Genomic DNA, 13489 nt, shown 5'->3' on the forward strand with positions numbered 1-13489 from the left:
CAAGATCTAGGGATAACTGGGTCTGCAATGTAACTGCTTACCATCCCGTATAGCACTGTATGTTTGCCTTGCAGTGCTGAGGGCTTGTAAAATATTATCCCTGTCTTGCTGAGTTAAGAAGGGCGGGAATCGAGATGATGATTCAAGCCTGCACAGCATGGGCCTGAGTCTTCAGCGGTGCTGAGTACCTACAGCAAGGAGTTGGGGGGAGGGGTGTTCAGCACTTCCAAAAATCAACAGCCAAACATATAGATGGGGAACACTTGCATTCCTGGCTCAAGTCATGTTTTCAATCCACTGCCTCATCAAATTGTCTCTAAATAAGTACCTTTTCTCTAACAAATAGTGCAAAATAAAGGAGAGCTTAATTACGCTTTTTTTGGGTAAAAGTTTGTACTGTAAACCATACACACTTTTATAACCAGACTCTTAATACTCGCCTGTCTCTTATTCTACCCTTAGAGCTCAAGCCATCGCAATAGGACAAGCACTGGTAGATGGACGCTGGCTAGATTGTGTCAGTCACCATGATCAAATCTTTAGAGATGAATATGCTCTGTACAGACCACTACAGGTACAGAAACCTTTTCTAGCTGCCATTGGAATGCCGATTCCGTTGTGGCTGGCGAACTGTTGTCAATCTCTCCTTCCTCTGTATGCTCTGCTAGCTCCTAGGTTTCAAGAGAACTAGGCCTAGTTTGAGTCTTGCCTCACGTTCTCTGTACTCTTGGTGCTGTCCCTGTGCCAGCTCGGTCTGTCTTGTCTTGTGAGTGTGTGGAAATACTCATAATCTCATTAAACCAATGTAAACTAATTGAGTTAAGGTCATAGAGGAAACTAGGTCAGGCAAGTTTGCTATATCTCACGAAAGCTTATGCTCAAATAAATTTGTTAGTCTCTAAGGTCCCACAAGTACTCCTTTTCTTTTTAGGTCAGGCAAGGAAGCTGTGATGCTTCCTCTGTGAGGAGAAAGGGTGGCCACACCTATGTTAAGTTAAAAAGGAGGAGAGGTTCTAAAATCTCTGATTGCATCAACAAAAGTCTAAAGTCACAATGGTAAGCACATTCCAATGTGGGTTCTGAATAGCATAGCCAGTATTCAGAACAGCTGTTACTCTCTAGGAGTAGATGTGTCCTAGAATGGTCTGGAAAGGACCATTGTCTCTTTGAACAATGACATCTTTGACAAGTTCTTCATAAAGACACACAAAAAATACACCATCGTTCCAACTCTTAGACAATATTTTGGGAAATTAATTGCTTAATTCCTGATCAAAAGAAGTTGATGGGTTTAGGAAGATATTGAATTCCATAATTTACTTATTGTTGCCAGTAAAGTATCTGGAGACTTTGCATAAAGGGTTTCTCCACCCTGGTATATAAATAGTCTCTCTCTATTCTGAGCCTAAGTTGCAGTGTGGAGAAAGAAAGTCAGGGCCCCAGTAAAGGAGAAGTTTGTCAGTGACTGAAGATGCTATCTGGGCTCTGGCATTGTCCTGCTTGAGAGATGCTGAGGGGTAAGATCTGCCAATACCATTAGTTTTTGTCTTGATTCATGCAATGACTTCTACCAGTCAAGAAACGGAAAGTTTTAGTTAGTTGTATATAGTCTGCAATTGATGATTAACTCGTGATTTACTGGTCATGCTCTTGTATGATCTCTGGTCCTGTAGTGTGTAAAGTCAACAGGAAGTTGCATCTGACTCTCCTCTTGTCTATTTCTGTATAAATTGGGAGTAACTCAACTGAATTCAGTGGAGTTAAATTGGTGTCGGTGAACTTGTTTTTGCAGCAATTGCATTAGTTTCAAAGGAGGAAATTCTATCTAGAACTGCAATTCCTTTGGTGACTGGAAATTTCTGTCTTGGGGGGTTGATTGGAGTTGCTGTCTGCTCTCTGGGATTCCCTGCCATCAGATCCCAAGGGCTTGCTTCACAATAGTTTTGTCTCTTGATTTAGAGGGCCAAACCTGGCTTTCAACTGAATCGGTTAGCCCCACTTGATTTGGTCAGTCACAGAATTGTTCAAGGAGCTAAAAGTGCGTGTCCTTCTCCCAGATCAGCATGGTCAGTTTATGGGGGCAAAGTATAGAGTTTGGCAAACCCCTTTGCTCTAGTCCTAGCACTCAAATCTGTGCAGGCTCTTAACATGTTGTGGGGGTGAATAGAAAACTTGCAAGTCTTTCATTTGCCTCAATCATAGAATATCAGGGTTGGAAGGGACCTCAGGAGATCTAGTCCAACCCCCTGCTCAAAGCAGAACCAATCCCCAATATTTGCCCTAGATCCCTAAATGGCCCCCTGAAGGATTGAACTCTCAACCCTGGGTTTAGCAGGCCAATGCTCAAACGACTGAGCTATCCCTCCCCAACATGATTGACTTGTGAGAGTGGGGTGAGGTGCCTGGGGGAAGAAGCAAAGACTGATGTGGGCAGAGTAGGACAGGAAGCAAGTACCTCTTTAAACAGTTGCTGCCCCCTCCTCAAGTGGTGGGTGGTTCGATGATAAGTTTATCCCATTGTGTGCATACATTTACTTTTGTGAAGTGCTTCAGGCTGCAAGACACAATATAAATTTAAGCTGTTGCTGTGTTTGATCAGTGCATAGTGGTACCTTTCTAAAGAGGCTTAACGTCCCAGTAAGGCTGAAGAATAAATTTTACTTTTCCTGATCTCCCAGAGCACAGAGTTCTCAGAAACCCCCTCTCCAGACAGTGATTCGGTGAACTCCGTAGAGGGGCACTCCGAGCCATCCTGGTTCAAAGACATCAAGTTTGATGACAGTGACACAGAACAGATTGCTGACGAAGGGGAGGATAACTTGGCCAGTGAGTTTCAACTGACTCTCTTCCATCTTTGCATGACAAATTAGCATAACTCTCTCTCTTTGTGTGTGTGTGTGTGTGTGTGTGTGTGTGTAATGGAAGTGAAAGTCCTACTTTGCTGATAGTAGCTGTAAGGTTCCAAGTAAACTAAAACCTCACTAGTTCTCCTGTTTTCTTGTGGTGGATACAGTATTTTCTAATCAGCTTGCAAGACTTGATGTTTCCAAATTAGTATAAACTCTTTTTGGATTACAGTAGCACAGACAGACTAGTTCGGGGTGTCAAGACAGACACTGTCCTAATGTTCACTTGGGTTTTAAAATAAACCTATAGAACTTCCTTCCAACACTTAATCTTATCTTGAAGTGTACGTATTTAAGACTGAAAATACTGTATCCCTTTAGTATTGCACACTGGGCTTTATGTATTAAAGACAATTTTTCTCCTCTCCAATACCCTCATGATACCCATTTGAACCCCTTTCCTCCCTGTATCTTCCCCCTTACCCAACATTAAAAGACTCCGCCAGCCCTAGCAAGCGCACATCAGTCAGCAGTTTCCAGTCCGCAATGGACAGTGACTCAGCCGCTTCCATCAACCTGAACGTGGAGCTGGACAACGTGAACTTCCATATCAAGAAGCACTCCAAATACCCACATGTGCCCCCTCACCCTGCCGACCAAAAAGGTATGAGGTAGTCACCAGCTGGAGTTGCACATGATGGAGAGCGGTGCCCTGACATTGAGTTTACTCACTACTACCTGTAGTTGTCTTGTTGATGGGTGTATATATGAGATCTTTTCAGTTAGCCCACCTGCATACTCCTCTTGACACTATTATCTTTGTAAGGGTGCTCAGAATAAACCAACTATGCCACCTTCTCTGAAGAGCGTGCAACTTCTTGTGTGGCTTTTCTCTTTGCAGTCGGAGGATACCATGATACCTCTTCTCTTGTTTCACAGCATGGTAGTTCCAGACATATTGTCTTGTTCAGCTAACTGGGACAACATCATAAGTATGTATGTTCCAAGAAGATTCCAATCTATCTAATTTAAGGTGTGATTATTTAAAAAAAAAATCAGACTGCCACTTTTTTTTAATCTCCATTAGTGATGGAGAAAACTTAATCCCTCCATCTCTTCATCAGTTTTCACTGTTGGTCCAATTATCCTTTTATAAAATGCATTGATTAACAAATCTAATAGTCAAACTGCTGAGTAACTCTTAATCCCGTCTATAAATGAATGCTAAATTGGAATGTGAAAAGGCAAGTGAAAACTATTTGAAAATATCGCCTATTCTCCCATTCTATTATAGTATATTGTGAACCAGACTATGGCTGACTGAAACAAAGACTGGCCCACTGTTTTTTGGTTGCAAATAATTGTGGTGGCTCCTTTAAATGCTGGAGTGGCTCTTTATTTCTGTTCTCCCCTCCCTTACCTGCAGCTTCAACAGCTTTGCAGATTCCTGTCCTTGGTTTCTTTAAATGGGCATTTAAAAGTCTTTGTTTATGGAATCTGTCCACAGTTCTTGTAAGATTCAGTAGCAGAGTAGAGGATCTTTAATTGGGATGCTCCTAATGAGTGCATCCCTCAGTTGACGATGTAAATACAATGGAAAAGTTTCTGTTGGGGTGAATTAGGACAGAAAAGCTTTTTTTTTTTTTTTTTTTCTTCTTCCCCACTTGTTCACAGATGGCTTGCTCTGAAAAATTTTGAGTTGGACAGAGAATACTGAAAGCTTCAGCCTAAAATGAGTTTGAGGCGGCAACTGTTAGCAACCAAAAAATGAAAAAGCTGCTTTGGCAGTGGGCTAACCTTAAATTCAAGTATCTACAGCAGGCACTGCTGGTACCCGCTAAAGTCTGTCCAGAGGGAAAGGAAAATAGGTGTATTGTAAAAATGAAAGTGCTGAAGGTACTTTCAAAAGCTGAGTGCCTTTATATTCGATAATAGCCTAGTTTTGCCTGATGTTATAACCCCACCTTCTTCCCCTCAAAAGATTATCAGCAGCATCCATTGACTTCGCTGACCATTATGGGCACAGCTTACTATGTGGGTTCCTAATTTAAGGTATTTAAGCTTGAAAATCTTGTCCACTGTACCTTATTCAGTATATAAAACTAGATATTTGAGAGCAAGCACGCACAACTGGAATCAAAGATAAGCCATCTAATTCACAGTGTACAGTAGCTGGGGCAGTCAGGAATAAACCTAAAAGGAAAGTGTGTTCCCACTACAGAGCTCTGAGATCTTGGAAATTGCTGATGCAGATGTTTCTAATCTTTTCTTTCCTTGCTCTCCTCCTTTTCAGAAGGGTGTGGGCTTCAGTTCTCTGGAAGTTGTATGTTTATGTTCCTGTCACATTGATGAATATCATATTTGTCATTATCTACCCATTATAAACTGATAGGAAAATGTGATCCTAGGTGGTCTATGGGATTTTTGTATTTATTTTTATTTTTTTTGCATAGGCCTAAATTTTTGTGTTAACTCCTAGACTTTAAGGTCAGAAGGGACCTTCATGTCATCTAGTCTGACCTCTTGCACATTGTAGGTCACAGAACCTCAGACTCACTCCTGTAATAGGCCCATAACCTCTGGCTGAGTTACTGAAGTCCTCAAATCATGGTTTAAAGACTTTAAGTTACAGAGAATCCACATTTACACTAATTTAAACCTGCAAGGGACCCATGCCCCATGCTGCAGAGGAAGACAAAAAAAAATGTCGGGGTCTCTGCCAATCTGAGAGAACTTTATTATGGAAGTAGATTCTGCTGTGTTGTAGCCTCAGCATGTTACTCTTCAATAGAGTTGTGAAGTTTGACCACAGCAGATACACCAGGCATGTTGTTCTTGGGCTTCCCACCCCCCCCCCATTCAGGCTTACTGAATTATTAAAGATATCACTTGCCAAATCAGCTGTTTATCTGCTTTCCAAGGACAGACATGAATGAGTTGATAGAAATCTGCAATGGATTGTGGGCAGAGTTAGCATTACTGCTGGAATGAAATCTGTAGAGGGAATCTAAACTGGGAGGAGCTGGGACACTTGCGGAATTAGAAAAGGTGGAAACAACAAAATGAGACTCAAAGTGGAAGTTAATATACCTGGCGAGAGAGGGGGAATAATTCAAAAGATCCTTTTATTAAGAGGAAGAAACCTGGAATTCAGTAAATCTGAACTGAACTTGCCATTGTAAGTCTGTATGGCTATGGCTGAGTCTCATTTTTATCTGAGTCCCCTCCCAAGTGCAAGGAAGTGGGCTGCAGTTTGTCTAAAGGATGGTAAGCCTGGTTACAGGCACTACAAAAGAAATCGGTGTACTTTTGGGCTGTTAAGGCAAGCATTACATGATGAAGGGGAATTTAATGGAGCTCCTCTGTGTCTGGAACTAGTGTAACCAAATCTGGAATTTTCTATTAATTTCTGGCATAAGTAAATTTATATCCAGGCAATTTTATAGCAATGTAAAAGTGAGAGTAATTTCACTAAGATGGTGGAATTGTCATGAGGCTGATCAGAATCAGGGTCAGCATTGTTTAACTAGGGGTAGATATTCTACAACATTTGAAGCCAGTAATTGTGTGACTCTCTCTAATACTTATAGTTCCTGTCCTGTAGTTTGAGAACCTCCAGGGGACGCTGTGGGATAAAGTGGAAAGGGAAATGCTTAGATGTTTTAGACAAACCCTTCCTGACAGTCGATGTGAGACTGTGAAAATCTCAAAAGGGACTGTAGAACGGAGTGTTGGCCCTATTGTTCCAGGCTTCTAAAACTAGGCTGATCAAGACATGGGAAACTGTTCTGTATTTTCAGGGGAATTAAATGGAAGATCTCCTAAAACATGAATGATGGGAAAAGGAAAGTGCTAAAACAGCAGAGGTCAGATGTGTATACTGCCATTTGTAAGTAAATCTTGCTTGGTGGCTGTTCTGCCAAAATCTTCCTAAGAAATTAATGAACTAATTTGGATTAATTTTCCAAAGTATCCCCACATAGACAAACCTTTAGCAGCTAATAGATGCTGGATGCAGTCTATTGTGATATTGCCCTATTAAAATGATGGGAATTAGTCTCTGGCTTTGCTTTAGTCAGAATCTTCTGTTATCTTACATGGTAGTGAGTTTATTCCTTACTGTGAAAGAACTTGCAGAACTGATGGTGACACACCCTCCTACTGCAGGAAGTAATTTGGTGGTTTCATCACACAATCTATAAGTCACAATCATGGGGAAAGGAGAGGTAAAGTAGGGACAAAGCATCCATTCTAAGAAGTATGTAATCAATTCTGCAGTATAAAGTTACTTATGACAGGTGGAAATTGCAGGGTGCATACAGGGGACAGCTGTAGAGCAATAGTCTATAATGTACTAGAAACTTTTTGGTATTCTAATGCTGCTTTTTGATTGTTGCTGAGCCGAGTATAGGGACTTGTCTATGTGAGGACATTAAAGACTCAATAATATCAGACGCTTCCAGGAAACTAAATTCCAATATGATAACCTTGGAGTCAAATTTCATTCACTTCTTGCGTGTGCAGCCCAAATGCTGCAGCAGGTTGTTAATTTATAAACTGGAAAGTGAAACTGATAAACAAAAATGAACGTGATCATCATGTTCTCTTCTTGTGTTTCATTCAATGAAAACCCATCCAGTGTTAAAAGTGAACTAGTGTTTAAACAGCCAAACTTTTTTCATTGTTTAAACTGGGTTTTTTTTTTTGAGACTTCACCTTGTAGATGCTATGTCAATTTTTGACAGTTCTATCTTCAGATTCTCTTCAATACAGAGCAGTTTTCACCTTTTGTGTAGTTAGATATAAAGGGGATTAAAATTGCAGTGGAACGGGAAAGGAGGGTTGGCAGTCCATAATAAGGTGTTTTGTGGCTTTTTTTTTTTTCCTATTTTTAACCAAAGCTTTCGTAGAACTATTCACCCAGTCTAACGTCTCAAGCTGTCTTGGTCAGCGTATGGTGAGTGAGGGCAAGCCCAGGCTTGCCTGTCTGGGGGCATGTCACAACCAAGGGAAAATGACATATATTCATTTTGCTAATGCAGGATGATTTTAAGACGTTTTAAATTGCTATTAGTGATCTAGAGTGATTACAGTAGCAATGAAGAAAAGCTCTGTCTCTCCTCCTGATCTCACTTCATCCTTCCTAATGGTCATGGCTATTGTGATTGGTTTTAACTCTTTCCATCCCTTTTCAACAGTGTGAATTATTGAAGTTGTTGAATAGTTTCATGTATATCCTATTTCTACCCATGAAACCCTATTTAAAAGCTATATAGAATCTATGGAATAGATTGCATTGTCTTATAGCCTGCATCTGTGAACAGACTAATTTTGTCTATTTCAAACTTCCAAGGTACTTTTTTAGATCTCAGCTCTGGTCTATAAATAAGCTTGGTAGAATTTGATTTTTATTTTTTATAACTTTGACAGATGCTTATTTTTAAGCGTTTTTAATTTTTTTTCATTTGTGGGACATTCTGAATCTCAAGGTCTGTCATTAAATAATTGTCTGAAAGTTAAAGCTTTATAAACTATTAAAACACAGGTTTCAGAGTAGCAGCTGTGTTAGTCTGTATTCACAAAAAGAAAAGGAGTACTTGTGGCACCTTAGAGACTAACAAATTTATTAGAGCATAAGCTTTTGTGAGCTGTAGCTCACGAAAGCTTATGCTCTAATAAATTTGTTAGTCTCTAAGCTTTTGTGAGCTGTAGCTCACGAAAGCTTATGCTCTAATACATTTGTTAGTCTCTAAGGTTCCACAAGTACTCCTTTTCTTTTTATTAAAACACAAATTGTCAAAATATACAATGTAAATATCCTTAAAGCGAATCATACTTACTTCTACTATTCGTTTGCTAGTCCATTTGTAACTAGCTTAATTCAAAAATTTAGATCGCTACATTTTGAGTCTTAAGTTCTCGTGTGGCATATCAATTACTTTGCTAGCTGTAAATTTTAATGATTATAATGGAAAATTTTTGTGTGTCTGGTGAAAGGCATTTACCGATACTTACCAATAAAAATCTAATCCTTCAATTAGCACACATACTCCTTGCTCCCCAAAACAAAACACATCATGGGTATAAGCAGGGATACAAAACAGTTACTGGTGCGGTACTGACTAATGCTAGGCTGTGAACTCAGGACAGAATATCTTGAAGTAAAATATCTCATGAACTGCCGTTGCTGGAAACTCCACCTATTAGCTTCCATGGGGGAGAGCTGGAACTCTTGAGTCCCACCTTCAGTGATACACAGCACTCTCTCCCAGCCCTGCTCTTGAATGTCAGGCCTAACAAAGTGACACGCGTGGACTTATTTAAAAAAATAATTTTCGTTAACCTTCTAGAAACAGCCTCTCAAACAAAACAGCATACTTGGCTCTAACTTTGTCACCAGGAGGCTTCTGTATGGGTGCTAAAGCTATCTAGCTTGTTAGACAAGGATACAAAAATTAAAACAACTTCCTGAAACGGAGCTTAAACAAAATATACCGTATTATGTGGGGGATGGGGGTAGCACGTGACAAAACATTTATTGCTACATGTTGGGTTCATCTGTAGTAACAAACTTGTGGCTTTACCACTTGCGAATAATGTGGTTGTGCCAAACTCATGGCAATAAAATCTTGATATGTTTTGATTTACAACATATGTATTTCAGATATTCCTAATAAGTAACCCTCATTTAGTGCTAGATTGTCATAGCCCCTACAGTGCATAGTGGAGTAAGATTCTCACATTGAGGCTCCAGCTGTAGGGGCAGGGGAAACTACTGCAAGGGAAGGGGTCCTGGTTCTGCCCTCTACTTGCTGTCCAAGGTATATAGGGTAAGTGAGCTGCTCTGTGAAAAGAGGTTAAATAACTTACTTCTTACTCTAGTGTAAGTGGTGGCTGGGGAGGAATTATGTCACAGATTAGTCTCTAGTATGCTTCTGGTGTAGGGTAGCTGTATGCTATCCCCTAAATGGGGCAGATTGCAAAGTAGTCAGCTAGCCTTTAGTATAACTAATTGTGCACAGCTTATTAAAGACACTCTCCTTTCAACTTCTACTTGGACAAAATACTAGAGTATTAGTAACTAAGTTGAAGGGGATGCTGCCAACTTGGACTCTTCATCCATTATGCATGAAGCTTCAGTTAGAGCACCTACTGGACAACATGCCCAAACTGGGATTGGGATTCGTTCCTGCTGATTTATTGATTTGATTTTTTTTTTTTTTTTAAGGGACCATGCTTGCATATGCCCACTCCTCTTTCCAGCGACAGTGAAACTAGGCAGCATAAAGAGGAAGGAGCAGGAAAGAGTCCTCTTGCCAGACATGAACTGAAAGCATGTGCTTGCATTCCCAGGACATGTAATTAACCCTTTGCAAAAGAGAGAGGACTCCATGCGCAGAGCTGTCAAATGCATGAAATAAAATGAAGAGATTGTTTCTCTGTTTACAGTCTAGCGCCATGGTTTTCAAGCTTTTTTTTTTTTTTTTTTTTTTATTTGTGGACCCCTAAAAAATTTCAAATGGAGGTGCGGACTCCTTTGGAAATCTTAGATGTAGTCCGGGACCACAGGTTGAAAACCACTGGTCTAGAGTAATAATCATAACGGGGGAGGAAGATAGTGTTGCAGATACCCTCAGATATGAAACTACCAGGCAGAAATATAACTTATGTTGACTGTGTCCCTCTTTAATGTTTTACTTGTGTTGTAATTCATGAGGGCATAGTTCTGATATTTCTGCTACTTTATCAGTTGTCTTATTTAGTTCTGTATTTCTCTGCCTTGGAAGTGTGCACTCGGTCATCCCAGAGCAAAAGACTTCGTCTTGAAGTGTTAGGATTTTTTTGGTGTGGGAGGGCAGGGTGGTGGTCATGTTGGGGGTGCTTATGTGGGACTTGGGGTCATTGGATACTACTTTTTCCCTCTAAACAGCATTGTTGGTTTTTTGTTTTGGTTTTGTGAGAGCTGGATATAGTTACTAACTTGACATGTGATGGTTACAACTGTTTGATAGATATTTCCTGGAAAACTCTTTGGCAAATAAGTTGATAGATACCATATTCAGTAATTAGTTATCTTGTATTGCATAACATGCACATATATATTATACACTGGGGTGACCAAACTTACTGACCCTCAGAGCTGCATATGACAATCTTCAGATGTTTGAGAGCTGGTGCACACCTGCAGCCCCGCTGACACCCTGACCCTGCTGCGAGAGGTGACGTGTGGGGGGAGGCACATGGGGTCACATGTTGTCCCCTCCTCCCCACCCCTGGATTTTTGCCAGGGTTTGCTGGCCTCACTTAGTCACGTGCTGCTGGGCCCCCCTCCCTGCATGGCAGCTGCTGTAGCTAGCGGCTGTGGCTGTGCGGAGGTTGCTGAGGGTAAGAGGGGAGTGTGCCAGGGGGGTCATGACACAAGCTATTGGAGGTGGGGGGAGCTGAACCTTAAACTGTGCTCCTCCACTCTCAGCAGGCATCAGTCATCTGTGGCAGAAGCCCCTAGCCCCACCATCCCGTCACAGGGCAGAAGCTGTGCACACATTTTTGACTGACCCCTTTTCTTTCCATTTTGACCGTAATTCATTTTAAGTGTAGCATAATTTTTCCCCCCTCTGGCTCTTAAGGAGAGCACATTGCATGTCTGTTTCTTTGATTTGAGTCCCAGAACCAGATGGCTATTTCCCTCCTATGAGAGAGCTGCTTGTTCATAAAGGGCCTGTTAGCTGAATCTGAGAACAAAGTTAAGGTTGTGCATGGGTGGGGGAACACCTTTGGTTTTAATGTGCCTTAAAAAATTAAAGGAGACCTACTTCCTCATTGTGTTTGGGTACCTCCACAGTCCCTCTCAGGTGAAGACTTAATAGGTTCCAGATGTAGTTGTAGGGGGAGGAACTAGCCACATGGAACTTGGAAAGGCAGATGGTTTCCCCCCCCCCCCCCAAACCCTTTTTTATTTTGTATACTCTCCATGTTAGGTTGGTTGCTGAACAGTTTTAAGCAATATTGTGCCGTCATTTTGGAGCCTTGACAGAACAAGTATGAGAGGATATTCTTGTCTTAACCACTCGTCAGGTTGTTGCTACAGCAATGACTAAATGCTTTAAATGAGTAATTTTTTCTCTTATGCTGTGGGTGTGTACATAATATTATACTGGCAAGCCAACATAACCTGTCACTTTTGTGTCTCCTCCCATCTCCATCTGCTCTATCCTTTTCAGAGTACTTGAATCCTGACAACGGAGGTCAACAGATGATCTCAATAAGTGACGCTTTCATCAAGGGTAAGATGAATGAAAATGCTTTTTTCCAGTGAATGTGTAATGTAGATATGAAAGCTTCTATTGATATTAGAGCTGGGCTAAACATTGGCTTGTTAAAGTAATTCTAAAGGCACGTAGTGAGAAACTCTTAAGTAACTTTCTCCACTTACTTGGTTCACTTTCAGATTAAACTCAGGCTTGTCAGATACTTTGTTTTTTAAATGCCCTTGAAAAGAAGTTTCCTTCATTACACAGTAACTGGCTGTGTTTGGCACGTCCCCGTCCGCAAATGTTCCTGCATATAAGAGATTAGTTTTTTTGTTTTGTTTTGTTTTTTTTTCCTGGGCTCCATCAGGTGTTTAACTCTCCTACTCGCTTATTTCCTTGAACGTTTTGTGTATGCACCTAACATCTCTGTGCCACCAATATCTCAAAACTAATCTCTGAGGTCAGTGTAGCACAACTTCTCTTAAATCACGTTGGCTCTCTTGTTGCTTCTGTTGAAATGCAAGTCCTATTGGACACAGTTGTAAGTTTGAGACCCTTTTAGATTAGGAAGCAAGCTATATATTTCTGGATATGAAGGCATGCAATTTATTGACAAATATTCAGTATCGGGTGCAAAGCATCTAAAAGTGGAAAATGCCTTTTTATTTTTTCACAGGCATTGTTCTTAGTCACGTACTCATAGTGTGTGTGTGGGGGGGGGTGGTGGTGGTGGTGGTCCTATGCAGATTACTTAAAATATGATGATCATGGCCTGTAATCGTATTGAGGAGTTGTCCAAAAGATGACCATTCCCCTTGCAGCCTAGACTGCAAAGATTTAAATTTTAGTGCAGAACTCTGCACTAGTGGCACAAATTAAATTTGAATTGTATAGTCAGCATAATAGTGAAGCTTCTAGTATTGCTCTTTGATACAGTAGTGCTGTGGGGGGGGCGGTGAGAGGGCAATCAAATGTAATCATTAAAATTAATGGACAAGTTAAGATTTTTAGCATTTCATTTTGGGGGAAACTTATAAACTATGAAAATTTAAAGGATAACTATTAGTTACAACCTGAAGAAATGAAATAAAAACTATTTTGACATAAAAGGACAGATTTTAAAAAACAAAACTAAACTACTCCTAAGAATTATTACTACTTTGGAACTGTACTGTTCGAAGGGGAAAAATAAGAATCGACGCAAAGACAAAAGCAAAATAGACTGACCAGGCATCAAGCTCAAGCCGAATTGTCAGCTTCATGTATTTTAAGGAGATCTTTAAAAACCATGGCTCTTAACAAGCTGTTTTGGTGCATATATTATTATTTTTGGTCTTATAAAAGGTAACCAACCTAGTAGATTGTGTCTCATATGCCAATATTTTTATTACA

General features: G+C 40.5%; 1 protein-coding gene across 9 annotated transcripts in view; it reads left to right on the forward strand.

The window, feature by feature from the left end:
• Nucleotides 1-13489, forward strand: part of PIKFYVE (phosphoinositide kinase, FYVE-type zinc finger containing) — a 101999-nt gene that overhangs the window by 35139 nt on the left and 53371 nt on the right. For 5 of the 9 annotated variants that reach the window (XM_043505658.1, XM_043505659.1, XM_038421751.2 and 2 more), the window contains 4 exons: nt 463-574; nt 2679-2826; nt 3343-3510; nt 12068-12130. In XM_043505658.1, coding sequence (XP_043361593.1) covers nt 463-574; nt 2679-2826; nt 3343-3510; nt 12068-12130 — 491 coding nt within the window. Of the gene's footprint in view, nt 1-462; nt 575-2678; nt 2827-3342; nt 3522-12067; nt 12131-13489 lie in introns of those variants that run through there. The other 4 variants (XM_043505660.1, XM_038421753.2, XM_043505662.1 and 1 more) reach the window with 2 other exon arrangements.

This window comes from Dermochelys coriacea, chromosome 11 (assembly GCF_009764565.3).
Source record: "Dermochelys coriacea isolate rDerCor1 chromosome 11, rDerCor1.pri.v4, whole genome shotgun sequence".
Taxonomy (NCBI): domain Eukaryota; kingdom Metazoa; phylum Chordata; order Testudines; family Dermochelyidae; genus Dermochelys; species Dermochelys coriacea.